Source organism: Etheostoma cragini, chromosome 13, assembly GCF_013103735.1.
Source record: "Etheostoma cragini isolate CJK2018 chromosome 13, CSU_Ecrag_1.0, whole genome shotgun sequence".
Classification (NCBI taxonomy): Eukaryota; Metazoa; Chordata; class Actinopteri; order Perciformes; family Percidae; genus Etheostoma; species Etheostoma cragini.
In genome coordinates, this window is record NC_048419.1 from 8,921,885 (window position 1) to 8,934,954 (window position 13,070).

Sequence of the window (13,070 nt, forward strand, 5' to 3'; positions counted from 1 at the left end):
TTGTACTAGGCCTCTCCAACTTCCATCAAATACAAGTGGAACAAGAATTTATGGGAAGAACAGTGACAAAGCCTCCACTTGCATTGTATAAAAGCTCATCAAGTGAAAGCATCAATGTTTTTCTGCCCAAGGACACTCAATCTAAAACCCCAAATGAAGGAGATTGTAATCATGACAGAGCTGAGAAATATATTTTACAGCTGGATTTCCATTTGTATTAGCAACATCCATTCAAGCTTCACTTCATCCATTTATTTATTTATTTTTACAGCAAATATGCTATTTATATTCATGTAGGTGGACAAAATGCTTGATATCTTGATTATTCTTCGACCAAGCATAAGTACTATGTATATGTAATAAAGAATGATAACAATATTTGTCTATTAAATATAACAACCAAGAGTAGAACATCATGTGGTGATAATTGTCAGGGACTTGTCCATGAAACAGCTCCGCTCATCCTCCACAGATAAAAAAATAAACTGCGAGTCAGACAACTGAGAGCAGACAACATGAACTTTCTCAGAAATGTTCACCCTTGTTTGGATGTAAATATAAAGTACTGCTGGATGTAACATGTAGAAAGATTTACTGGGCTAATGTGTATTTGTGCATCCCTGGGATATATTTTCACCTGAGCAGATGCATGTGGCTATATTATGATTATGATGCTAAATCAAACCAGTAGGACTAAAGTACAAACTACTATTTTTTGTGACTGTTATTGACACTCTTCATTCTAACCCCAACCGGCCCGTCAGACCTGGGTCTGTCTGAGGTTTCCGCTTAAAAGGAAGTTTTTCCTCGCCACTGTGGCACTGTTACTTGCTCTGGAGGAAACTATTAGAACTGTTGGGTCCTTGTAAATTCTGGAGTGTGGTCTAGACGTACTATTTCTGTAAAGTGTCTCGAGATAACTCTTGTTATGAATTGATACTATAAATTAAACTGAATTGAATTGAAGTATGGTGTGAAGACATGTTGTAACCTATTATATTTTTACTTGTGACAACCATTTCACATTTTCTACTTGTCTTTCATTTTTTGAATAGCCTATTCAATGTTTTTGTTTGCTGCGAGACTGATGGGAAAGGCAATCTTTTAAACTGGTCCAGTATTGAGCGAGAAAGCTGTAACCTGCAGTGAGGAACCGGTCTACAATGTGACCCTATAGGGCAAATGTGCATCCTTTTTACATTGTAAACATGTCATTTAGCTTATGCTTTATCCAAAACAACTTACAATTAGTATATATCAGAGGTTGCACGCATCTGGAGCAACTAAGGGTTAAGTGTCTGACTCAGGGACACTTTGGCTGACTTTATCGCAGTGGGAATCGACTACTGATCTTCCATACCAAAATCATGTGTCATACCCTGTTTCTGCCACTAACAGGCTCTGATTATTATTCTGACAACATTCTGAAATGGTCTCTAAAGAGCTAGACATATTGGTTAAAGAGTATGATCCTCTTTAACCAATCGACCAAATGACGAATCAAAATGACTTTCCATAATTTTATTTTTTATCCTTCCACTTTGAATAAAGTAACATTCTTCGTGGATGTTGAAAAAATAAAGCATCTTACTCTTTAAAAAAAAGTCTATCTCTGTAGGGATCCTTTCCATAATTTTGTCAGAATAATAATCTGAGCCTGTCAGCGCCAAAAACAGCACTTTGAGTATAGAAATTGAAGGTGAGCAATTGCCCATTAACGTTTCATTGCAGCTTGTTTTGCAGCTGCTGACTGCAGCAGTCTTCTTTATACTGGAACAATTTCAATGCTATTTCATTTCATTGTTGTTCCCATCACACTTAGACACACAAACATAGAAAAATAGGGTTCAGGTTGAAAAAAAACAAATTCCCCTTTAAGTTTACAGTGCATTTCTTGAAATGTGCATCCCTCCTTAAGAGATGTGGAAAGGGATGGCTTGTGGTTTTCTGCCTTCCTTCCACAGACACTGTCATTCTCATATGTTTAATGATTGTTGGAGCAGGTGCATTCCTCCTTTGGTGTAACAACAACTGTGTTTTGTTGATGTATTGAAGCACATCCTTGTCCATTCTGCAGATCACGTGGCAGCTTTTAGTTTCAAGTGTGAGCTTGCAGCACCCAGATGGTTGGGTAATTACAGGTCAGGAAAAAGGGACAAATCCATGGAAAAGCATGATTGGAGACAGGTCTCCTTGTCTGAGCAGTAATATGCCTTTTTATAGTTAGATTAAAACCATGGCCTGATGCTTTTCAGCATCAATTAAGAGTTAATGAGATATCATCATGATTTATACAGTGTGAAAAATACTTAACGCTAATTATGATTGCCTGAAAGTGAATGCCATCACCATTTTTTTGTGAAAATCATGTCAACTGTTTTCCCTAAAATGTGCTAGCAGCATTGTCAAAAAAGAAATCTGAATGTGCCCTCAAAGAAAGTATTTCCTTGATGTAGTGTATTCTCTTTGTTATTCTCCATGAGGTGTCTAACTCAACTATACTTCATCAAATTTTATAATTACATGTCTCCTTAGCTCATATGCATACTCAGGGCAACGTGCTAATTGTTGGCAGGAAGTCATAGAGAGGGATATTGATTTCATTATAAAGGAAAACAAAAGTCTCAGTGCTGACAGTTGTTGAGATTTAGTAGAAGTTTGCAATGAAACTGAACCAGGATATGTTTCAACATACTGTGCTCTAAATGAATATCTATTAGCAATCTGCATTCAAAATCAAAATTGACTCCCAGTTTGATCAGCAGGTCTAATGCTCTCTGAATCTTATCTAATCACCCAATCCTAAAACAGAGGAGAAGAAGATGTCTTATTTGATTTGATGAAAGACTCACAGTGAATCTAGAAAAGAACTACTTCAGTCTACAATTATCCATCTGTAAAAAGGACCACCCGCACTGCAAAAGCCCACACAATACTGTTCCAGCAGTGATCTGCTTTGACACTTGTGGTTAAATGTTGGAGAGAATCACTGACAGGGCTAAGGCGGAAAGTAGGGTGAGATTTGTGAAATGAAGGCTGTTTTTTGATCATGCACAAAGAAACAAAACATACCAACATTCCAATATCATGGAGACACTCAGCAAGCAAGCCATGCCAAAATACTTATTTATAAAGTTCGATACTCAAAAGGAAAATCATTTTAAAGTGAAATAGCTAAGGAAGTGAACGCATGAAAGTTCCTCTGGAGTGTTTTAATCAAACCACCATCTTTTTTTTCAAAACTTAACTAGTCATGTCGGTGCCTAATCTTAACTTTCATCGGCGCATGACGCTCACTTTTTCAGGCTAAACTCGGAGCTGTGTTCATGGGAAATGGCACCCTGCTGACAGTGCCAGCATCTTACCTTGAACGATGAGATGCACTTTTGTGGATTTTAGTTTCTTGTTTGTGAGGATGGAGCAGACATAGGGCCCTTCGTCATGGACGTCAACGTTCTGGATCTTGATGCTGTACTCTGTGACTGCTGTGTTTTCCATCAGGATGACGCGAGGGTCCAGCGACCACTTCTCACTCCCTGTGAAGAGAACGGTGGTGCGATTGAGCCATGCCACCCGTGATACTTTGCTGTCCACATTGCATCTGGTAGGAAGAAAGACAGAAAATACAAAAAACACGTTTGACATTTTTCAAAATTAGTTGGGCTCATCTCAGAGTTTGACAGTTTTGCTACAGCAACTGATTATTCAAGTGGGGAAAGGAGAAATAACATCTCCCAGAGTTCAATTTTGCATTAAATTATTAAAAACTACACTGCCCAGCGCCTGGATAGCTTAGTTGGTAGAGCAGGTGCCCTTATATAGAGGTTTACTCCTCAACGCAGTGGGCCCGGGTTAAACTCCGACCTGGGGGCCTCTGCTGCATTTATTCCCCCTCTCTCTCCCTTTCCACTTCTCCAGCTGTCCTGTCATTAAAGGCCTAAAATGCCCCAAACATAAAAACACAAAAAAACTATACACTGTCAATGACCATTATCAATAAATCTGGTATCATTAAATCTATTCAGTAACATATATTTCCTGAGTCAAAAACAATTGTCTGGCTGTCAGCTAGAATTTATAACTATGTGATAACCCTCCTCTTGTCCTCGGGTCAAATGTGACCCAATTTCAAAAAAGTTCTACATCAGAAATTCCGGTTTCTTTCAACAAAATATTAAAAAGAAATAAGGTTGATGGTTCCATTTAAAGCTCTTTACAAGTGAAATACATTATCTATTCGTTCATTGAATTTTGGCGTTTTATAAAATGTATGGCATTTGAAAATAAGTGACAAAAGTGTTAAAAACAATGTGACTGAAGCATTGGGAAAAGATCCTAAAACATTGGGAAAAGCAACAAAAGGCAACACAAGGAAACCAATTGGTTATTGCTGGTTTTTCATCAAAAGGAATGTTAGCCTACTAGCATACAGTATATCATGCAGCTTGCACTGTATTCAGGGTGAGATGATATTTCTATGTATAAATATTATTTGAAGAACCAGATATTGACATCAATGTATATATATACAAGTATATATCTGTCTCTTTAGCTGCTAAATGCTCCACTATGTTCACTACCCAGTCCTTAACTGTGCGTGTCCACAATTTCCTGCTGAAGCTAGTGAGTGGGTTTTTTAGAGCTTTTTCTCTTAAAAAATATGCTTGCTGTTGACGCAAATGACCCAAATTAGACGCATTAGTGAACCAAAACTGTAAAGTTGCAGCCTGTCAGTTAAACAATGATTTGCGACTCAAAAAAACACACCATAAGTGCTGAGAGGAGTGGCAGATTAGTCTTATAATTCTCTGTAGCCCCAAAGAGTCCATTTACATTGTCTTCTGATCCATTGTTATAATAAAAATATTGAGCATGGCTGCTTTAAGAAATGTAGTTGATTATCAAGCTTTATTTAAAATTTTAAACTTTATACAAATGTATTGCCTTGAAATTATGAGTTTCCCTAATTTTATTTCTTTATCATAGTCATTTTACTTTAGTGGAAAACTCTACAAACATGGATTATCAAACTAATGTTTTAGCATTATCAAAACAAAAAAGCTCTCAGTGGGGTAGAAAACCCTCAAGAAGTTTTAAGGCACATTCATCAATGACTGTACACATACGTCCTCCTTTAGATCACATCAATCAAGACATGAGGTCTCTTTCATTACAAGCACATGTATTCACTGTAAGCACTACACATAACTTCACAACAGAATGTGAGCAGTATAATAGAGTATAGTATAGAGTAATACTCAGGACTTTTGATCCACCAAACTACATCTTTGCATAATGTGTATACAAACCCTTTATCTTTATATATGTATATAGTTGCTCTCACTCTCACACTTACACATTGTATTTTTATATTTTTATATTTGGTGTTGACCTTGTAAAGGGGTTGCTTGAAGCTCGTTGCACAGGTACTGCACTTGTGTATAATGACAGTAAAGTAATTCTCTTCTATTCTTTTCAAAGGACACAATGACATGACACATGTGCACGCCTAAAACTCATCACTCTCTTTACACACCGTTTGCATTAGCTAACACACGCTTGGATAAACATGAGAGAATGGTCATGGTTTCTACTGTGATACAGATAAATGCTACCTTTCAGGTGGAATTTGCCCTTTATAAGCTACTCATTATCAGTGATGTTTTAGGTGGATCACCAAAATGGTAGGTTAACAACTATTTTGCTATACTAGATAATGTAAAATCCGACTGAGCACACACCTCTTCTTCTCAACTTGCTATTATACTGCTGTATGTGTTGTGCGGCTGCTTTTATGTGGAAAAGATGCTCTGTTCTTAACCAGGTACCATGCACCCAATGAAACACACAGGAGGCCAAATAGTACTGAATTTAGACATGTTTTTCTCAAGAACCACTCCATATTATATCTGTCAGTGGTTTGGTTTATGTCAATATCTTGCAGCTGGGGGGCACTGATGTTGCTGTAGATGATAATCTACATTGTTCATGGTGACCACATTACTCTCTGCTTAAAAAAAAATTCTTCACTTCAGCTTACGAGCACAATGTCAATCAAACTGCACCAGGGCAACAGGCAATCAGCCTTGCATGGCATCAAATGTGTGCCATCCTGTTTCATTGCCCAAGAATTTATGTATGAATGTAAAAATACAGTAGTATGAATGTAATCCAGCAGTAGTGTATGTGATAGTCACACTCTTCTGCTCTGGAGGGAACTACCAGTACTGTTGGGTCCTTGTTAATGATGTGGGCTAGTTTGGCCAAGACCTACTCTATCTGTAAAGTGTCTTGAGATTCTTATTATGAATTGATACTATAAATAAAATTGAATTGAATTGAATTAATTACTGCTAACTAACATGCATAAACCTAAACAGCTGATGTCAGTGGAAACTGTCTGCGTGCTTCTACGGGCAATACGGGGATTTGTTGACTATGCAACAGCAAGACGCGTGGTTATGACACAATCGTTAGCCTATTTTTACAAAAAAGTCTGCTACGGAGTCATAATTTGAGGTACAAGGTAATTGAGCCTTTATACATTGTTTTGTTTCTTTAGAAATAAACAACAGACAAATAGAGTCTGGAAATGCTTCAGATGTAAAGTAATTCGCTGTCAAAGTGGACCCAAAGTGAATGGCAGTCAATGGGATGCTAACTGCAGGTGATGGCTTTGTAGCATTAAAATGGGGCCTTGGGAGCTACACTCAGGGAGGACTAGGTTACCCCCTTGGTTCTGCCCTCTGGTGCTCAGAAATGGAAACCATCGGCAACTCAAGCATCACCACACATGACGCCAGTTAACAGGCAGAGGGTCTTGTTAGCCTAGTGTTAGCTAAGTTGGCTTAAACTTGGTTAAGTTATGGTCTAAACTTTGGATTTTTGTGTTTTTCGTCCCTAACGTCTCCTTCCAGACAGCGCGGCAATGGTTAAGTTTAGGGTTAAGGTTAGGGTTAGCTATCTGGAAGGAGACGTTGGAGGCAAAAAACACCATTGAGCGTAAACGTGACTGAAAAGGATTCCAACACTGAGATGTACAACAGTCTGCAGCTAAAGACACAAAGTTACAATCTTCATTTTGTCTGCAGCGGAACAGGAGAATATGAATTTGACATGAAATAAAACTAGACTCAGAATGCACTGGGGTATTAACAGCATATAAAACAAGGATTTGGCAGAACATTTATTAATATATCAGAATGAAAAGACATTTCAAGTTTGTGTGCCAGTTCTTTTTCCTTTTTTTCAATTATAGGATGTTATAAATTGGGCATGAGTTTATAGTTTTAGAGTTCAAACTCTAACCAGTCTTTTAAATCCAAAATATAATAATAAATAATATATAATAATAATAATAAAAACACACACACACACACACACACAGCATTCACAGTAAATTGAGCAATCCAAGACATTTCTGGTATATAGTAATGTGTGCAGTCTGTGAGGTGCTGAAAGCTGGGAAAATGACAGTGTGAAGGGGAATTGAAGGAATGAGGCTGTAAATGGAAGAAGACTCCCTATCAGCTACCAGAGGGACAGCACAGACCGCTTCAGGGAGCAGGTGAAGAAAGGATTCCAGGTGAATCAAACGAGAGATGTTATGAATCAGACATATACCACGAAGCTGAGGAGAAAACAATAACACGCAACACAATGTTCAAGGTTGTATGACGATACTGTCATCACCACATTCACTTATCACAGTATTTGGAAACTGATCAGGGAGGTGCTAAATTACCATGCCTTTTACCCCTCATGTTGTCTTCCTGTCAAAACGGAAAATCAACACTTTTGTCAATGTTTATTACTTTTTTTGACTTTTTTTGATGTTTTACAGTTTTTTTGGGAATTTATTGTTAATAAACCTCATTTTTAGGAAATTATATCTAATGTTTAAATTAGAAAAGCAGAAATTAAGCATAATTTTGACTACAATTAAAGGAATGTAAGTTGAGTTAAATATGTCAACTTTTACTCAATACTATTTTAAAAGCACTTCAATTTTTTTCCAAATGCTATAAAATTTAATAGGAAACCCCAAAATTAATGAAAGTAGAGATTTGAGTTTTGACACCAGTACACTTTTTCCCGCTTCCAACGTTATATTCAATGTTACATGATTGCTGGATGTACCAAACAATCTTTTCTTCACTTTCCTGGAGCAATAGCAGACAACGCAGGCCACAGGAACATCCCAACTTTCTTTAAGTTTGCCTGTAACCTTCCCCCCTTAAAGCTTATTACGTTAATACCGCTTTTTGAAAAAGGTGAGGGGGTTCAACGGCTTTGACTTTGACTGTTTTGCTTTCCATGATTTCTGGATATAACATTAACAACCAAACATTTCTTCAGTTTTTCCGCATCAACAGCGGATTTCTTACATAGTCATTGCACAAAATTTCATTAAACTGTGGGGAGATAATAATTTTATAATAATTTATACTGTTTATTGATGCCCAGTGGGGAAATTACAATTTACACCCTGTTTGTTAGTAATCGCTACACACAGGCCTGAACTACACACACTTGCTCAGGACCTATTCATGCACAAATGGTGAGATGTCAGAATGAGTTTGCTGCCAGCTGGACCAGTGCCCTGAGCGGTTGGGGGGGTATGGTGCCTTGCTCAAGGGCACCCGGCAGTATCTAGGATATCATGCAGTAAATAAATAAATAAATAAATGTATTATAACAATATCTAAGATTACCTTCAGGTTGAATAAAATATATATCTATCTTTATATCTATCTATCTATCTATACATTTATTGTTGACAAAATAGACAACACTAGACTTTCAGCAATTTCTCTCTCTATTTCTTTATCTCAATTTCTATCTCTCTCTGCACACACACACACACACACACACCCACACACCCACACCCACACCCACACCCACACCCACACACACCCACACAAACACACACACACACACAAACAAACAAACAGTCCAGAGCTAAATGTGAGATTGTCTCTGTAGGTTACTCGCTCCGGTTCTGGTTGTTGATTAACGCAGCTGATGTGCTGATAAGCTCTCCTAACGGACCGGCTGGGTAGCGCACTGCCACGAGTCCATGTCTGATTACTCCACATTGGCATTGTGATATTTTGTGATTACATTCTGAATATCTGCCCCGTTATCTTTCAGGTAAATACAGTAAAGCAATGTCTTCCTCTGATGTAGAAGTAGCCTACACTGTCAGCAGTAGGCTATACAGTGCAGTTGCACATTAAGTGGTTTGGGGTCCTTCTGTAAGTCATTTTGGGGTACAATTTGGTACTGGAGAATCTACAGCCCTCAATACCACAGGCCGAGCAACCAGCCTGTTCCAAACAGGCACATTTTGAACGGGCACTGTTCTGTGTTATAATAGATCAGAAACGCTTACAGCAGAACTGAGTAGCACATTATTAACTGGCAATTTATTTATGTAATTTCTTTTAATATGGTCATTTATTTTGAGAATTTATTATATTCAAATGCTACATGTATTCATTTATACTGATACAATAGCATGTTTAAGATTGGAATATAAATCCATTTTATACAAGTCCTTTTCTTGGCAAGTGATTCGAGTGAAGACATGCTAAACAATGGAAGTGTTTGGCAGAAAATTCTCTTTGTGTGTGGGTGCACTGTATGCAGGCACATGTCTACAGTAGGTATTTGACATACACAATAGAGTGAGGGTAAGCACACACACACGCATGCACGCACGCACGCACGCACGCACGCACGCCAATGTACAGTAGATACTGGTTGTTCAACATAAAAAGTCCCTGCTGTCAAAAGCCAAACCTATGCTCTTGTGCAGCATGTTACTATATTATTTATGACTATCTCCACTTTTCCACCGAGAAATATACAGGAACCAATTTTTCCCAATAGTATTCATTTGGGAGAGTAATGCTCCAGTAGCAAATCCTGGCAACAAGTATATAAAAATACGAAGTTAATATTAAGGCTAGAGTAACATACTTAAAAAGCCCTACACACACCGACAAAGCTGAAAAAAACACTCAATAAGCATTGCCTAGGTATATAAACATATTAGGTCATAAAATATGAACATAAAAAAAATCTCCCTCTTGTGCCATTTCTCTAGCAGGTTCTGCCGCAGTGCTGGTAGGTTTAGATGAGTGCATGCCGAGCGGCTGCCGCCAGGTGAAGGTCCAACAGGAGGAAGCTATCTAATCATTAGTCTTGCTCTGTGAAGAAGGTGAGGGACCTTTGAGAGTCCTTGCTGTGTTCAGCATTGTCCTGCTTCATATTCATAATGGTCATAATGGCACATGTTCACAGCTGTACAGTCCAGTCCGCACTGCTAGCTACTGAGTCACTCCTGCGGAGCTACCACAGGTTAAGTGCTCAAGGGCACCTTGTCAGGAGGTATTCTGGAAAGAAGAGCATTAAATCCTTTTTTTGTGGACAACTATCATTCTGAGCTGGTCCAGTGATATAAAGCCCCTCTCTTTCAGTGTGTGTGTTTGACCTTTAAAGGGGAAATTGGCCCACTTACCTCAAATAGGCTTGGGTATCGTTTTTATATATATTATATTTTTTATTGTTTTTGGTGCCTAAACTGATACTTAAAAAAAATATGTCAAATTAAAGAACAGCATGTTTATTGCTAAGGCCATCTTATTGCTATATATCAATATATAAATTGAATTGAAGAATCACTATAGATGGCAGAGGGGTACTTAACCCTTTTGTTGATGCTTTTTATCCCTTTTTTCAACACTTTTGAATTTTTTTTCAATGTTTGTCACTTTTTTGACGTTTTTAACACTAAATAACAGAACAAAAATGTAAACATACACTTAAAAACAACACACTGGGACGTTAGCAATGCGTCCAGAGCCACAAAATCACAGAGAGGAAAAACGGGAGGAAGGGAGACATGCAGAAACAAACACACAACCAAACACACGCATTGTTTTCAAGGACTCTTATTATTTCATTTTACAATTATTTTTGAAATTTATGATCAATAAAATCCTTTATAGGAAATTATATCTAATTTATGAGTTAGAAAAGCAGAAATATTAGGAATAATTTAGAATAAAATTAAAGGAATGGATGTTGATGGATAATCACAGACTGAAATATTTCAACTTTTACTCAATGCTGTTATATTTACTTTAATGCATTTCAAATGCTAAAAAATTGAATAAGTCACCCCAAAATTATTGAAAGTAGAAATTAGATATTAATTAGGTAATTAAGAAGAACATTGATATTGGAAAACGTGACAATTTGACCCAAGGACAACATGAGGGTTAAAAACCACTTTGAGTTCACAATGAGAACGCAACTGAAAGCACCATAAAGTCCTGTGTGACCACGGTGTCTCAATGTGCAGCTGTCACCTCTGTGTCTTTAGCTGCAGACTGTTGTACATCTCAGTGTTAGAATCCTTTTCAGTGACGTTCAAGCTCTATGGTGTTTTTTGCCTCCAACTTCTCCTTCCAGATAGCTAACCCTAACCTTAACCCTGAACATAACCATTGCCGCGCTGTCTGGAAGGAGACGTTAGGGACGAAAAACATAAAACACCAAAGTTTAGACCGCATGTTAACCAAGTTTAAGCCAATTTAGCTAACACTAGGCAAACATGACCTGCTGCCTGTCAACTGGCGTCATGTGTGGTGATGCTTGAGTTGCCGATGGTTTCCATTTCTGAGCACCAGAGGGCAGAACCAAGGGGGTAAGCCTCTCCTCCCTGAGTGTAGCTCCCATGGCCCCATTTCAATGCTACAAAGCCATCACCTGCAGTTAGCATCCCATTGACTGCCATTCACTTTGGGTCCACTTTGACAGCGAATAACTTAACATCTGAAGCATTTCCAGACTCTATTTGTCCGTTGTTTTTTTCTAAAGAAACAAAACAATGTATAAAGGCTCCTTTACCTTGTACCTCACATTATGGCTCCGTAGCAGACGATTTTTGTAAAAATAGGGTAACGATTGTGTCATAACCACACGTCTTGCTGTTGCATAGTCAACAAATCACCGTATCGAGAAGCATCAGCATCAGCTGTTTAGGTTTAATTACTAAAGTTAACTAGCATGTTAGTGAGCAGTAATTCATTCAATTCAATTTTATTTCATAGTATCAATTCATAACAAGAGTCTTGAGACACTTTACAGATAGAGTTAGTCTAGACCATTCTCCAGAATTAACAAGGACCCAACAGTTCTAGTAGTTGGCCTATGCCTATGTACTCTCCTAACATGTACGTATGCTCTCCGTCTCTGCATATTGGGAATATTTGAGATTTCTCTCGATCCAGCTACCAGAAGATTTTCAACTTTTAGATACGTTGCCCACATCCAAACTACGTTGTCAATCTCTCAGTTAGAGGCTGTGCAGTAACACTCAGCCATCATCAAAAAAGTGCTTCTACTTTCCTTCACTGATCTCCATCCAGAACAACGGGATCTGTTTGTCTATTTATTTAATTGGCTATCGGCAGAACAGGCATTCAAAAGGCACCCAAATGATACACCAAAATCGGCATTCTCATTTGATATGGTACATAGCGGTGGATTAGGACCTGGGGCACAGCGCTTTGGTACCCAAACCCAAGCTAAAGGGTTTAACCTTAACATGTATCTCTTTACCCAAATAGCTTTAGCGTTATTTGCAAATTGTAATATGGCTATGTCGCTTGTTTTTTCTGTGCAGAAATAGATAATTTGTGGATTTTTCAAAGGAACACAGTTTTCACTGCATTGTCTGTAGATCACAGTGAGTAACCATGTGAGGACTTCTAAAAACAAGAAATAAATATTGCTGGTAGAGTTCCATTGTCTTAAATGTAATTTCACTGGGGGTTCTGGATGGATAAATTGATAATGCACTTTAGGCTAAAAGAAAAAGTGCCCTATACAAAAGCAGATACAGTGTCCTAAAGCACTTTACACAGCTGGGTCCATTTAGATTATTTGATTATGTGGATAAAACAAACATAGACAGTGTCAGAGCCCAAATATGTCTACAAGCTACAAGAGCAGCACTGTTCAACCAGAATGCCTTCATCCAGAGAACAGCTGTATTG

General features: G+C 38.0%; 1 protein-coding gene across 2 annotated transcripts in view; it reads right to left on the bottom strand.

The window, feature by feature from the left end:
* opcml (opioid binding protein/cell adhesion molecule-like) overlaps window positions 1-13,070 on the bottom strand; it is a 358,727-nt gene that overhangs the window by 95,533 nt on the left and 250,124 nt on the right. For both annotated transcript variants that reach the window (XM_034889747.1, XM_034889746.1), the window contains one exon: window positions 3,366-3,601. In XM_034889747.1, coding sequence (XP_034745638.1) covers window positions 3,366-3,601 — 236 coding nt within the window. The remainder of the gene's footprint in view (window positions 1-3,365; window positions 3,602-13,070) is intronic.